The following is a 15,834-nucleotide window of genomic DNA, read 5'->3' as shown; positions in this document are numbered from 1 at the left end:
AATATTAATATGTGGTAAAAAAACTTCAGCTCTAGAGCTGAAGTTTCCCATTTACAACACAAAATCTTCAACTCTAGTATGTAATATTTAATAGGTGGTAAAAAACTTCAGCTCTAGTATGTAATATTAATAGGTGGTAAAAAAACTTCAGCTTTAGAGCTGAAGTTTCCCATTTACAACACAAAAACTTCAGCTCTAGAGCTGAACTTCAAGCCCGGCTACTAGAATGCTGAAGTTTTGCGTAATTGCCTTTGCTACTTCAGCCCCGTATGCTGAAGTTATGCGAAAAAGCGGGTACACTTGCAATTTTTTTACAAAGCAGACACAAATTAAAATGTGACACAAAAACGGGTATAGATACAAATGCCCCCGACCAAATAGGGCGGCCCTTGCAATTTTTACCCTTATTAGCAATATAAGTTACGAAGTAAATGGGCCTGCTTAAAAGGCCCAGCATATTGGTGCGAGAGAGACGTTCCCTCCTGCGCGTAAAATCAAAGGAAGATGGAGGTGGAAATCCCCGCCGACGTCCCCTGCTCTTCCACCGCCGTCAATTCCATCATTCGCATGGGCACCGTAAGCCACTGTTTTTGTTTCCCTAATTTGTTATCCAAATGTTCTTAAACACTTATTAGGATCTGTACTGTACGTGGGACTATACTGCAGGCTGGCTTAATCTGGGGTTCCTGTTCTGGTCCATACGAAGCCAACAAATTAGGTACTATACTTAGTTTTTAATGTATAATCCATTCGCTGTTGATGAAAAGATCAAACCTTTTGTGTATTTTTCTTATTCTGCTATAATACGAACAGGTCTTGCTGGCATTCATCGAGCTTCTTTTATTGTAAGTTGCTCATTGCAATCCTTTTCCTGTGCTTTTCTGTTTGATTTTTTTATAATATGATTGTCTTCTGTGCTTTTACTCTATATGCAGGCTAAGTCAGTTGGTCGGTTTGGCTTTCAGTGGGGTAATCACATTGACTTCCCCAAGCTAATTTACATTAACCAAGTATTTTCCCATCATGTCACCTTCTATGTTAATCTATATTTAAGTTATATACACTGGCAGTATAAAGTACTGTGCTGGTTATCTTACACGGCAACTACACTAATCGTCTATATTAAGCATGCGTTTTGGTGATCTGGAAAATAAAGATAAAGTAAGGTCGGAGCCCCATTACTTGAGGAAAGGCTTAGATGCGATCTTTTCAATATAGAAGCTTATGGTGTATCATAAGAACATCCATATCTGAAAACACCACAAAATCTGAACCATAACCCGAGAAACTGCGGAGAAATAAGCTAGTTTATATTACTAAGGAGTGGCAATGTTATATGTCAAATTGATAGTTATCTGTACATGTTTGATGACACAACACAGCGTAATAAGAAATTTGATAAAGATAATGAGCAGAATTACAATCACTGCCATGGACTATGCTACCCTAGACTACTTCTATAAAAGTCTGTTTAGAATGAAACTATCACCATTTTGTGTGCTTCTTGTTATAATGTTATGTAAACTTAAACTTGGTTTATTGCAAAGGTGTACCAAATGCTCTCATAGTCAGACTTGATTGTGTCCAATTATTATTTTTCTTGTGTTTTCATCAGTCCTTAGTTTCTACTGTTTTATGCTCTTTTTACTATGTTTTCTCTTGGATAATGCCATGGTTATTTTAGAGATGTCATTATTATCTGATAAGCATCCATCTTTCTTTTATAGGACTGTTTGCTGCAATATTTTCTTCCACTCGCTGTGGGCTCCAGAGATATAGAAGACGAAATGATTGGGTCAGTTTGTTAACATATACCCTCTCATACCTTGTCAAAAAAAAAAAAAAAAAAAAAGATATACCCTCTCAGATCACAGCATTAATTTGGACCCTCCTTTATTGACCCACTTATGGCTGTACATGTAAAATATGCTACTATTGTTTAACTAGGAGAATTTACATGGAAATGCTGCTTCCACTAATTTTTCCAAATTTGCTATTATATTAAACCATATCAGGTTGTTTGTTTGGAGCTAAACAGCGGGTAGGCATAGTTAGTAAGCACATCAAGGTCTACTTTTATGAATCTCGTTGCGAAAGTAGGAATGTGTGTTTTCCTCCATTGTCAAGTTATAGTAATCATTCAATATATATGAAATTGGTTTAAATTTTGTTTTCATTCCTTTTTAGTGTGTAATATAGATTTAGACAACAGTTTTTAGTTACCGCTTCATATTGTTAGAGTCCAATATGATATCGTGGTGAACTGATGGTAAGCACTGAAGCATCACGTGTACCATAGGTGATATCTCAGAATTTTAGATAGCTATGTAAGATTGTATGATCTCTGAACCTTTTTCTATATAAGTGACCAATTGGAGGTAATGTTTTTGCAGACAATATAAGAGCAACCAAAACAATCCCCTTTTGCTGGATGAAATTAACATTTAACGTAAACAGAAATCATGAAAACTGCATATTCTTTTGGATGTTCTAATTAAAGAATAATAAACATGCACTGATGCAAAAGAATCTACATTTACTTGGACCACGTGATGCGTATAACTTTCTCACAGTACCTTTTTTGCTTTAGTACTAATTGAATTCGTGTCAATGGTAAGCCATGGGTATTACTATCAACAAAAGTTATAAGATTGCTTTTTCTTTTGCAGGTTAATGTTTTGACTGCTGGTGTAGTAGCAGGGGCTGCTTTTGGTGCAGGCACCCGAAACTGGAAGCAGGTTGCTGGAGCAACAGGTCTTGTGTGTCTCTTGTGTCATGTTGCTGAAGACTCGAGATAAAATTTCTCTGATTTACTTAAAAGGGACTAAAATACTCTGCAGTAGTACCGGAAATTGATGGACCCTTGTCTCCATCCATACCAGTCTGTGCCATACTATATATATCATGTTGATTGAGGAGCATGGCGCAGTGGCATGCTTCACGGAATGGAAAACGAAATTCACCTAATTGAAGTTCATACATGATTTTTTATGTCGATTTCATAGGCCATGGGTTATATTGCATGTGTTTTAGGGAAACAAACCTAACATATGAATTACGAGGCAAGTGTATCTTTGTTACCGTCTTCACTATAGGACAATCATAATCCTCTAGGGGACAGTTGCTTGGAGTTGATCATAGGTTGGTTTATCTACCTGTTTTTGAATTACAGTATATTATTGGGAGTAAATCTAGATATGTAAATCTTCATCTCAATTTCATGAATGATTGTCTAGTTTCTTTAGCTAAGTTGTGCTGACATGAGACGAGCGATTCTTCTCTCGTACTATTTGTTTTCTTGTCTTGTGTTTAATGCATTTTCGATTTAATTTGATCTTTTTGTCTAAGTAGATGATAATGGACGTGAAACAAATGCTTTATTCTCTTTGTATTCGTGTTGCACGCCATCCACCTTTTAGACTAGAGGCTCCGTACCTTGTCTCCTTTCATTCTTACACTTCCTCAAAGATATCTCCCCTATTTTTTATCCAAATTCTATGAAAGTAATTGGCCTGTAGTAAATCTTTTTAGAAAACCCAAGAATAATTGCAGTTTTGGTCCTTGAATTATGCTTTATGTGGTCTTTTGCTCCCAACTTTAGTCCTTAAGCGAATGGCTGTCAGCAAACTTATCGTACTAATAATTTAAGACTACAGAAATTAACCTCCTCCCCCCCCCCCCCCAAACCCCCTCCCTCTTCCCCACAAGAAAAGAAGGAAGAAGAAGAGCAAGTGCCATGGACATGGTTCTGTCCATAATTGTTATTGTTATTAATGTAACCTTTTGGTGTTCTTGTCATTTATAGAGTTATTGATTTTAATATAACCGTTTGGTTTATTGCTATCAAAAAGAGCTGTTGAGTTTTGAACTGAAAGATAAAACAAGAAAATTGGATAAAAGAAGTATAAAGAAATAAGAAAAGAACAACGAAGAAATAAAAATACAAAGAAAAGGATGAAAAAGATAGGTAAATTCAGAAATAAAAAAAAATTTGAAAATAACACTAACACCACATCGCTGCATATTTAAAGCTCAAATGCGTCTTAGAGAGAGTCAAATTCCTCTCAATGTCACTTCTACTCCAGGAGAGGGGGTAATAAATAGAAAAAAAGTGAAGATTAGTGGGTAAAGGAAAACCCAATGATTTAGGTATGTAGTTACAAATATTGACAACTTTAGGGGGTTTTATACATTAACCCAAAAGAAAAAGTTTTGCAAGGGAAACTGCATGGGAGAAGCTGTTATGAAAGGTAGTTTAAAGATTTATTTATTACGCTTAGGCCCCGGTAGTTTTCCTATTTTCTTATTCCTGTTGGAACTATAAGGCGGTACTCCCGTTTGAGCTCCTATTTCAATAAATATTCTTCATATTATTTTAGGAAAACAGTAATAAAATTATCATAATAAAGTAATCTGTAAGCATGATATGTTATTGTGAAAAAACCGGAATAAACAGTCTTCCCTTTTATTTAACAAATTCACTTCCAATACAATCTTTTTCTAATTTACAACAAGTAACGCTTTACTAGTTACAAAAACTCTATAATATAGAGATTTAAGGGTTGTTATGATTCAATTGAAGTTGGAGTTTTTGTGAAGCTTTTGGTTAGTTCAACTTTAACTTTTTCTTTTTTTCTTTTTCATTTGCTTTTAATAAAAAATTAATGTTTAACAATCTTTACCTAAACTTGTTTGAAGCTTGCCATTGGGTGTGGCACGGGCAAAATGCTATGAAGCACACATGTTGGTCTTAGTTCTATGAGATTTATGTACCTCGTGGCCGAATTATGCACCCTAAGAACACTTAACGTTCGGAGCTCGTCTAGTGTCCAAATTGTGCACCCTAAGAACATTCAACTATCGAGACTCGTCTAACAATTTCTTATGAAAATAACTTTTCATTACTCTATACTTTATAAAAGTTGGGAAACAATGATAGAAATATGTAAAATATTAGCAGAAGATTGGGCACAATTCAGCCTTCCAGACTTGTAAAGCTATGTTAAGACTTGCTTACTGTCAAATAAACTACTCTTCGAAATAGTATGGGGAGGGAAAGTGTGATAAGAAAAGAGGATTCAACTTTTTAACGAAATGCAAACACGACATTGTGTCAGTCGAGATAATCAAGCTTATGGAATATCAAACTTTATATTATCAAACTCAATCTTATAGTGAGATGGAATTCTAAATATGGAGTATTAAGTATCACGCAAGTAATATAATCATTCAGCTGATTTAATAAAATATTGAAGTACAATACATGTTTAATGTACTTATTAAATGAGGATTTCATAGCAGTAAAAGCAGAAGAAAAACGGACGGTATTTTTAAGTAAATGTTTAAAACATAAAGGGGTAAAAGAATCATAACAGAAAATATTAAGGGGCAGAGACTGTAATTTCCAAAAAATGGAGGCGAACGGAGCGTGAACTGTTTTCATAACCGTATAACTACCCCAGTCTTCTTCCATTGAACTTCATTCAGTATTGAGAAGCTTCCATTCCATACATTTCAACTTCAACTTCGTTTTTCTCCATCGCCGAAAATGAGCAGTTCAGAGAACGTGTTTGCAGAGGTGATTGAAGTTGCAAAGTTCATTGATGAATTTCGCGGTCACTACTTTGCCCTGCCAAGCTACCAGGAAAAAATCGACTTATTGAAGGACCAAATCGAACACGCTCTCGAAAAACTCGACGCAATTCCTATAGGTAGCCAAATTTTTAGAAGAATGCATTGAATTCCGAGTTTCTAAATTCAGATGCATGCAATGAAATCTGTTTTAACACGATATGATTAGAATTGTGGTCTGAATCATATATGTATGTATGTTGAATTCTTAGAAAAGAGAGAATCGCAAGATGAGGCAGCAATGTACTTGTATTTGAGAGGAAAACTACTGGATGTATCTCCTGCTTATAATCAGGAAGCAGAACGTCTTCTGACGGATGCTGTGAGTTAAAGTTATTTCTATGCATGCTACTATTTTTGTTTTTCCGATTTCGTTTGTTTCTTATTGATCGGTGGATTTCTGTTATAGGTTAAGTTGAATTCCTCTGTGGTGGATGCGTGGATATGCCTAGGAACTTGTGTTTGGAAGAGAGGAGATCTGGATAAAGCTAAAAGTTGCTTCAACTCTGGCCTTGAGCAGGTGCCGTCATTTTATGCATGCTGCTTAATTCTTGAGTTTTAAGTTTCTTTACTTTCCAAAATTTCTGAATAATGGATTTAATTGTATTTATTGTCTTCAGGATCCGAATAATAAGCAACTATTACTTCAATTATCAGTGCTTGAAAGAAGACAGTGCATAGGCGAAACAGGTAAATATGTCAAATCTGTCGCTACAAGCAATAAGAACTCGTAGCATTTTGATTTTGATACCAGCAAGAATCTGTAGTAAGTGTATTCACATTTTAAACCTTGATTTCGGGATTAATCTGTAATAATTGTACTGACATTTTTTCGAAGTTCCCAATGCTATTTCTGATTACCTATTGTAATATTCTACTTTTCAGAGGTTGAGAATCCAGTAGAAATCATTAACGACTGTATCAAACATGTCAAGGAAGCAATCGCTCTGGATATCCAGGATGGAATATCATGGTGTAAGACTGCTTTTTTGTACTGAGACCCCCTCTACTTGCCATATACTATGCTATAATTTAGAACTTTGTACAAGACTGAAAAATTGAAGGAACAGAAACTACCTATGTTCTTGAATATGAACATAAAAAGCATCATAAAATTTGTACTTGTCTTGCAAATTGCATGTTATATTTCACTTATAAGCAAAGTAATTTTGGTGTCCTGCTATGTGAAATCAGAAGATTGATTATCCATTACCAAAATTTGGTTACATCCAAACTCGGGTTTCTTTAATGATCTTTCATCTTTTCTCGCAGACATCCTAGGAAACGCATGTCTTACTGCCTATTTTGTGACGGGATGTTGGGACATTAATATGCTTCTGCAGTCACTAAAAGCATACAAGAATGCTGTGAGTATGCATCTCGCCAATTTACCTTGGCATTAAAGCTTCCTCACAATATGCCTACTCCGTCGTCTCCGTTTTATCATTTTCCTCATTGGACATTCTGCAGTCTCTCTTCTAATTTTTCTCATGAGCTTCATATTTGTTTGTTGACTCCGTAACATTTAAGGTTGTTTTGCAGTTTTAAGTCTACATATTTTACTCATAGCCTACTCTAATTTTGTGTTTTGTTTCAGCTGAAAGATGAGAGGATGAAGCTCAGTTCTCATATGTGTTACAACTGCGCGATGGTAAGGCTATTAGCCAATTCTCGTTCCGAATTGTTCTAGCACATAAATTATGTGTACCTGATATTTTCTTGGAGGTTCGTGGAAGCATGTAAGGAAAGGCTTTCTGGAGTCACTTTGATTTAATGCAAGATTGATTGTTGCCTGCTAAAAGTAAACTAAATAGCAAAATCTCTTGATTATCATTCTGCTTTTGCACCTTGAGCATTTTATGCATAGTCAAGAAAGGACAAGAGACTTTCAAAGAAAGCATCTATTTTCTTCACCAGCACAATTCATGTCTGCTTATATCATGTTGTTTGCACTTTCTTCCTTCTCAAATTTCAATACAATGTTTTGGTGAATCTATGATTTGGTTCTATAGACGTACAAGTATTTTGAGGACTATGAGACGGCCCTTTCTGGATTTGAAGCTGCTGAATTACTGGATCCTGATCTTAATGGTCTAGAGCAAGCATTTAATCTGTATGAGATTCTTGAGGGAATAAACTCTTTCCTTCAGGTAAGTTTATTTAATTGTGGCTATTTCTTTTAAACTATTTGCAGTCATATTTTCTTTGTTCTGTTGGGAGACATTAAGAAATTCATGATAGACTGCAGTAGAATTCTAAGAGATTTATGTCAAGTCTCAGCAAACAATATCAGCCTAAAAGAGCTGGTTAAGGTGCCATAATCCATGAGATCACACATCTGATTCAGCATTGATTTTTCAAAGTCTGAAGCAGTGAAGCTCCCAGTTAGGGAATCTTCCTATTAAAGGATTATAATGACTAATGATCCATTTATATTTTCTGTCACAAGTGTGGAACTCAAGCTTGAGTTATTGCATCATCAGAATTACATGCATATATTGTGGATGTGTTTCACGACCTAACAACATGATATTTGTATCTTGAGATGCTTTCAAGTGCTGCTCTATATCTGCAAGTTTTGGCTTTGACAACCCTTGACAAGTGTCACCATAGCCACAATAATTAAGTACTCCTACTACAAAAAGGTTGAAGGTACTAATTCCAAGAAAATCTTCATGCACCGAGTATGTTACGTCCATAAGACAAAGGAGTTTATCTCTATCAATCAAATCGTCTTACCCACTTAATTAATAAGCTTAATGAGTCCCTATGTAAGAATATACTGACCTTACTGCTGGTCTTCATTTTTTAAAGCAAGAGAAAACAGCAATGATATCTCATGCATTAGATATTGAGTTTGTTTATGTCTACCACTTCTGACGCCTTTAACTTATCTATTATGCATGAGATTATGAAGGATGTAGTTGAATAACTCTATCCTGTCTTTCAGGATCTGAATGGTTCTCCAACATCATCGCTTCCTACTGTTGAATCGCTAGCATCATCACTTGCTTCTGTTGATTGTAAGCTTTATATGCGTCTTAGATAATTTTTTCAAAACAGGGTGATATTGGATTAAGCTTGTTATCCTTAAATTGGGCAAATACTTTCTTGTAGTGAATCCTACATATGAGAAAGCTACTGTGAACCGCCTAATTGAAGGTCCTAATCTAAGCAAAGCAGTCACAGGAAAAGTTCTGTTTTCAGTTAAGAATCCGAGTGAAATTCCAATGTAAGTTACCTCACCTTGGAAGAATCTACAGAAGTTCACTTGTCACTTTTCTCCTTTCCAGTATTCTCTTCGGAAGTGAAATTTAAGCGACACAGCTTCCCGACTGCAGCATTATTTCCTTTTGTCTCAGCTTCTACTCTTCATCTGCAGATACTATGTTGTCTGTGATTCTGACCGCACATGCTTTGTGATTACTGTTTATGGCGTACGCAGCACTGCAGTAAGTGACACCTTTCGTTTAATCTCGGTTACCACATTTGTCTAATTTTGTCTAAGCTGACGAAAAACTGCAATCATTTTTAAGTATACTAGGCAACCCTATCTGACATTTAGTGATCTTCTCTCCTCTACTTTCTTTTCTTGGAAGAAAAATCTTACTGAGGGAGTTATAGTACTACTATTGAATCCCAGTGAGCTACACTTTGAAAATAATGTACAGTAAATTGGAAGTGTAACTTTTTGCAGTGAAAATAATCCCACTAAAGTCTCTTTATACTGAAGAACTGATTTTAAATCCTACGTGTCCATCCAACTCGATTGTTGATTAGGTTAATAAATTTGTGACTTCCTTAAATTCTGCTATTTAAGAGTAGCATGGTGCTTATGCAAAATAAAGAGATGATATAAATCATAAAAGGAAAAAGAGAGGAAAGACTAAGAAAAGTTGCTGATGTTCAGGTGCTCAGTTTCCCGTTAATTTTTCATATTATAAGACCCTTAGATCCTCACATTATAACATTATAAACTATACTGTTGTCAGATCAAAGAAGAAGATCAGGTCACACTATTGGATCCTTTCTACCATATCTTTGATTTTGAATCGAGAGGAAAGGTAACCTTCGATCATATTAATCTCTGTTTCTTTTCTATCCATTGCTGCTCTGGTTTTTCTTTACTTCCATACGTCTCAAATTTTTGCTCTAATTTGAAAGTTATATGTAAGCTGTTACAACCAAGAGGTTGTGAGTTCGAGTCTCCCCAAGAGCAAGGTGGGAAGTTCTTGGAGGGAAGGATGTCGGGGGTCTATTTGGAAACAGCCTCTCTACCTCAGGGTAGGGGTAAGGTCTGCGTACACACTACCCTCCCCAGACCCCACTAAGTGGGATTATACTGAGTTGTTGTTGTTGTATGTAAGCTGCTACAAAAGGCTTTTATTGGTGTCTATGTCAACGTTTCACATGTCAGCTCCATTTTAAATGACCTCCTTTTTTGTTTTATTTTCTGCTTAATATTTCTTTCTCCCCTTCTCGGAGGACACCTCTTACTAGTGGTAATTTTGAATGTTAAAATAGTATAACTAGGTCGGCTAGGGCAACTGGATTTGTCTTTGCAGCTACATTTTTAGATACAGAGTTAGTAGATTTACCCATTTCTACCCAGGCTATACCAACTCTCTTTCTTCACACTCCTAGTTGCTTCCCCGTCCTGGAAACTTGAACTGTTGGTGCAGTCAAAGGCATACATTTCACAGGCATTGATTTGTAGTTTAGTTCTAATCAACTTTTCTCCTATTTCCAAAACCAGATTGTGGCCACAACAATGATGTTGCCAAGATTTCCACCAATTGAGAATTTGAACGAAGTGGTTGGAACATCATTGTGCCCTTTTTTCACTGCAATAGATTGCTAACATAACAGTCATTCTTGTAATCTTTTGTTTTCTGCATGTGATAACACTGTATTTTGTTATTGAAAGTTCTTTTTCCTTCTCATCTATTCACATGTTATATTTTACTGCAGCACTATCAGTTCAAGTCACTGCGGATTGATTTCATGGAACAACTTCGTGTGAATGGAGCAATTGTGTCTCCTGAACATGTAATTCATAGATCAATGTACCCCCAACTCAAGGAAGCATAAGGAGTCTGTGTTCTTCTTTTACATGTGTGTAAGGTGACAAGAGTATTACTGCTGATTGGTTCCACTGAGATGGATTTTCATGTAAATAGTGGTCAAGGAAACAAAACTGATCAAGTTTGCTGAATGCTCATCAAACTTATCGCTAGTCAAGCAATACGCATTTTAGAGCTGTGGTATTGTCTTTTTTTCATCTTCGTTTTAATAGTTCGTGCAATCTTGAGTGCTTGTCTAGGCTCTTTAGCTCAGATATGCTGATATGAGATGAGCTTTTCTTCTTTCATATTATTTGTTTGCAGTCTGTGATTGGTGCGTTTCAATTTGAGATGATTTTTTTGTCTAAGTAGATAGATGATGCATGCAAAGCAAATGCCTATTCTCTTTGTTGTCTTGTTGCATACAATCACGCGAAGCAAAATGCCTATTCTCTTTGTTGTCTTGTTGCATACCATCCACCTGTCGGAACTTGAAGTTTTGTTACTTTGAATCCTTTCATTCTTGACCTCTCTAAGTGTAGTGCTTGCTCCAAGAGATTTTAGAAGACAAATACTATGAGTTAACTGGAAGCAGAGAATGAGGAAAATCCATGAAATAAACCAATACTGTACAAGTTATACAAATCAACCCCCTATTTTACTAGTTTAGATCAGGAACTGGCATAGCATTTATTTCTGCTCAAACTCCGAGCTAAACTTAAAGACAAGAACTTCTCTTTGCCCATTTAGTGTTGCCTTAGTAACCAGTTTCTAAGAAGATGATCAGGAAAGCCGATGAATTTGTCAGTCCCATTGGATGAAAAATTGTCAGCTATTTATTTTCATAATATAGGTTCGTGTCTCCAACAAAATTGTTCAAATGGAATAAATCGAAATACAAAATTGACAGACTTATATGAAGACCTATTAAACTATGTAAGAACCAAGAGCTCTGACTTCTGCCTAGGACATTTTGCTGTACTGAAAGAACATAAACAACAGGGTCATCTTCTTCTACTGCACTGCATTTCGCCCTTTGACCAAAAATAATGTTCCAAAAACCCTATTACGCGGAGGAGACAGAGGAACTATCTTCTTTGTGGTCACCAAATATACGTTGCCTAAAGTCTTGTACCATCATAGGTAGACCTTTCCTAAGAGGCACCTTTGGTTCCCAACCAAGCAATTCTTTAGCCTTTGAGATATCAGGTTTCCTCTTGTGTGGATCATCTGCTGTGTTGGGTCTGAACTCTATCTGCGCATTTGGATCAATGGTTTCCTGGACCACCTGCAACATGAATAACAAATATTACAAAATTCTGTTGCATTCAATCAATAGTAATGCATAGTTATAGCCTCCAGGCTAAAGAGAATCGGATTGGATCGAAATAACGACTTTGGAAATGAAACGATTAAATCTGTAAAATCCAAGACTTGACAACAGAAAAAGATGTCATGCATCAAGTAACTTACCCCTGCAAGTTCAAGCATTGTGAATTCACCAGGGTTTCCTAGGTTGAAAGGTCCCACATGTTCTCCTTCCATCAAGCGCATTAGGCCCTCAACCTTTCACAAGCAACAAAAATCATACACCACTATTTATTTATTGTATACTTATCTTGGAATGATAAGAATCACAAATCAATTAGCTTAGGGGTTGTGCTTCACAAACCTTCAGGGCTCATTACGATTAGTTCAACAAGTTTTCTTATCATGTGGTATGTACGACTGTACGAGGTATAATCAATTTCATTAGTTTCTATAAGCATAGCTGTATTACAGAAAGGCTTTGCACATTGAACAAGAAGTTCGATTAAAGAAACTGCCCTTTTTCAAGTCCGCATTACAGTAGCAAATTAAATCAATAATGGTGGCAGTAAAAGGCTGAAAACGTAAACATAGAGCAATATGTGTATGAATCCAAAATTGACATACCAAGTCTGAAACAAATTGGAAACTTCTTGTTTGCTTTCCATCACCATAAACTGTCAAAGGCTCCTTCCTCAAGGCCTGTATTGCAATATAAAACAATGTTTAGGGTGAGCTATAACCTCTTTCTTCTTAAGAGTGGTGGGAAACACTCTTACTGATATTATATAAACTTTGGGCACTTGAAAAAGGTTCACCTGAGCAACAAAGTTGCTAACAACACGACCATCATCAATGCACATACGAGGTCCATAGGTGTTGAAGATCCTAGCAATCCTCACCTGTCAACCAATAATATATAGCCATTAATTAATAATATGAAAGTATGCTTTTGGAAAAAAATAAAGTGAGTCTTTTTGTCTTGAGATAAAGGAAGTACACGAATATTTTGAAGAAAATAAGTGTCCTATAAAAATGACAAAGAGAGATACCTCGACGCCAGCACCTCTGTGATAGTCCATCGTCAACGTTTCAGCCGTACGCTTCCCCTCATCGTAGCAACTTCTCACACCTGACAATACATGACACATCTCAACATTTTTTACAGTTTTTACATTGAAAACAACAAAACAGAGAAGCCAGATTATTAGCCTATTCGCATTTACAGACGCAACACATACTCCTCTAATAAATTTGTTTTTTTTAAAGCCAATTACCATTCCAGTAAGTACTACTACTAGTATTTAATAGAGACAAATGAAAAAGTACTCCTTTGGTGAGACTTATAGAAGACTGACCAATGGGATTAACATTGCCCCAGTAAGTCTCCTTTTGTGGATGTTCCAACGGATCACCGTAAACCTCGCTGGTGCTCGTTAGCAAAAAACGAGCACCCACTCTCTTGGCCAATCCAAGCATATTCAGTGTCCCCACAACATTTGTCTTGTGAACACCTAGAATCAAGGAATCCAACCTTTCTAATTTACCTAATAAATACGTATATAAACACAGAAGATGAATATAAGGGAATTAAATAGAAACCAATAAATATGAATAATTATGAAGAAAAGGATATAATGGTCTTGACAGGGTTATGCTTATAGTGAACGGGAGAAGCAGGGCAAGCAAGGTGGTAGATCTGGTCAACCTCTACCAACAATGGCTCAACCACATCGTGCCTTATGAGCTCGAACCTCGGGTTCCCAAAGTGGTGCATCACGTTCTCTTTCCGCCCCGTGAAGAAATTATCAACGACGATTACGCTGTCACCTCTCGCGATCAGACGGTCCACGAGATGGCTGCCGACGAACCCGGCTCCACCGGTCACAAGGATCCTCAACCCCTTACGCTGCAAACCCAACGGGATCTTCCCGCCAGAATGTAACGACCCGATCCCGGCCCGGTTCTGGTAGATGATCCGATGAGCACGTGCAATGCTGTGAGACTGAGTTGACTCGGAGGGCAAGTGGGAATCGTAGATCGCGTTGTTTACGTAACTGTAAGTGCCCTGACCGGATGGGGCACGTGACGAGGGTAACAGAGCGAAGATAAGAGAAGCGATGGCAATGCCTGCAAAGAGGAAGACGAGGCGTTTCTCTTTGAGCATGTAACGTACAGGTCGAATTACGTTTTGCCATGGCTTCCGTGGTTTAGGGGTGTATGCGTTGATTATATGGTGAGTTTCCTGTCCTCTGAAAAACAATTCAGAAGCCATGGCTATGGCGTCCTCCTCTCTCCCTCAGCTCCTACGTTTCTCTGTATAGATAGAAGAAAATTAAGGAAGAGGGGAGAGGAGGGGAAAGTGGTTTGAATAGTTTTGCTTGAGTTGAATTGAAATTAGTGTTGAAAAAGGATATTAGGTGGTGAGAGGTCTCTGGCGCGTTTTGGGCTTATTTTTATAGGTCTAGATTGAGTCCTATGGTTTCTCTTAGGACCGTTTGATTTAGAAAAGTTCGTTAGTAATAGACTCCACTCCATCAAATATAAAAGACATCGCCTTCCTGTCGTGTCCCATGAAAAAGAGAATTTTGATAGAATATAAAAAATGTAAATTGTCAGTATAGAAGTTAAATACAAATTAAATTAGTTTATTCATATTGACAACAGGAATTTACAATCAAAATTGCAATATTATGAGTACAAAGTTAGTGATAAAAAAAAAAATTGTCCACTTACAACTTGTTTGGATGGTTGTTACCTATTGTATTGTATCGTATTGTTATTTTAAATATGATGTGATGGTTACTTAAATTTTATTATATCGTATCATTAAATCTATCGTTACATAACGACGAAATATGTCACTTTATGTAACGATCGATTTGGTGTGGTTGCATCGTTATCTTGTCTTTTCCTCTCGTCTCACCCTTCATTATTAATAAATAATTTATTTTATCATTTATCCTACATTTTTATATAATAAATTTAATCCGTATCATAATTTTTCTTGATAATATTGCAAGTTTATTTTTCATATTGATGGTGCGTGATATCATGAAATAACAGCAAATGATACAATCTATCCAAACATTGTATTTATCAAACGATACAGTGCAATATAATACAATACGATACATTATAAAACGATGTGTAACAACCATCCAAACAAACTGTAACAGCAAATAATATTTAGTTGGATCAATCTCTTTTCATTTTAGATTTGTTTAGTATTCATGGATTTTGAAAGGAAGATTTTGTTTTCAATTAAACTAATAATATTTGTGAAGAAACCAGTAATGTTCTCCAACACTAATTAACCAACCTAATTATATGTGTGCGTGCGCGCCTACTAGTGTTTGTCAAAACCCAAAAATATTTATCAACAGTTAACACTACCTAAAAGCAGTATTAGATGATGAAAATGTGCTAAGGCATTTGGTAAATAATTTTCTATTTCGGCAAATAGTCGAAGATCCTAAAAAAAAAGGATGGAAACAAAAGAACCATTAATACTATAGTTGGATTTAGAGGTGAACATAGATCGGGTTGGTTCGGACTTTACAATTATCAAACCAAACCAATTGTATCGGGTTATTAAATCTAAAGACCAAACCAAACCAATAAAACTCGGATTTTTCAATCTCGAGTTTCGGGTTATTCGGATTTTTTCGGGTTTCTTTTCGGTAAAACCTTCGTAGAACAAAATGTATAACTTGTGCTCAAAATATTTCTTTAATCCTAGTAAGATACAACTATATAAAGTATTTTCCAAGAAAATAATACAAAATATGAGATGTATCATGACATTATCCTAAAATATTCAATAATAAAG

At 36.1% G+C, this 15,834-nt stretch overlaps 3 protein-coding genes across 4 annotated transcripts; 2 read left to right on the top strand and 1 right to left on the bottom strand.

Annotated features, from left to right (window-relative positions):
- Positions 1-421: 421 nt before the first annotated feature.
- On the top strand, positions 422-3,244 carry LOC107819174 (outer envelope pore protein 16-4, chloroplastic-like). 2 transcript variants are annotated; one of them, XM_016645260.2, is made up of 6 exons: positions 422-576; positions 667-718; positions 814-845; positions 936-969; positions 1,728-1,795; positions 2,670-3,244. In XM_016645260.2, the coding sequence occupies exons 1-6, from the start codon at positions 505-507 to the stop codon at positions 2,796-2,798; spliced, it is 387 nt and encodes a 128-aa protein (XP_016500746.1). In that variant the 5' UTR covers positions 422-504; the 3' UTR covers positions 2,799-3,244. The 2 variants fall into 2 exon arrangements, with proteins under 2 accessions (XP_016500746.1, XP_016500747.1); XM_016645261.2 differs by having other exon boundaries at positions 936-1,010; positions 2,670-2,967.
- A 2,255-nt stretch (positions 3,245-5,499) lies between these two features.
- On the top strand, positions 5,500-11,352 carry LOC107766397 (uncharacterized). The gene is made up of 13 exons (XM_016585175.2): positions 5,500-5,711; positions 5,844-5,953; positions 6,041-6,151; positions 6,252-6,321; positions 6,517-6,606; positions 6,904-6,998; positions 7,229-7,282; positions 7,644-7,781; positions 8,582-8,654; positions 8,749-8,863; positions 9,014-9,083; positions 9,624-9,695; positions 10,603-11,352. Exons 1-13 carry the CDS (start codon positions 5,549-5,551, stop codon positions 10,720-10,722), a joined length of 1,281 nt encoding a protein of 426 aa, XP_016440661.2. The 5' UTR covers positions 5,500-5,548; the 3' UTR covers positions 10,723-11,352.
- Positions 11,353-11,507: 155 nt separating this feature from the next.
- On the bottom strand, positions 11,508-14,466 carry LOC107766396 (UDP-glucuronic acid decarboxylase 2). Its single transcript, XM_016585174.2, has 7 exons — positions 13,639-14,466; positions 13,361-13,508; positions 13,055-13,134; positions 12,821-12,904; positions 12,630-12,704; positions 12,168-12,260; positions 11,508-11,982 (listed from the first exon to the last, which is right to left on the bottom strand). The coding sequence occupies exons 1-7, from the start codon at positions 14,275-14,277 to the stop codon at positions 11,761-11,763; spliced, it is 1,341 nt and encodes a 446-aa protein (XP_016440660.1). The 5' UTR covers positions 14,278-14,466; the 3' UTR covers positions 11,508-11,760.
- Between the last annotated feature and the right edge of the window lie 1,368 nt (positions 14,467-15,834).

This window comes from Nicotiana tabacum, chromosome 8 (assembly GCF_000715075.1).
Source record: "Nicotiana tabacum cultivar K326 chromosome 8, ASM71507v2, whole genome shotgun sequence".
Taxonomy (NCBI): domain Eukaryota; kingdom Viridiplantae; phylum Streptophyta; class Magnoliopsida; order Solanales; family Solanaceae; genus Nicotiana; species Nicotiana tabacum.
The sequence above is the reverse complement of the archived record's forward strand: the minus strand, read 5'-3'. Positions and strand labels throughout refer to the sequence as shown.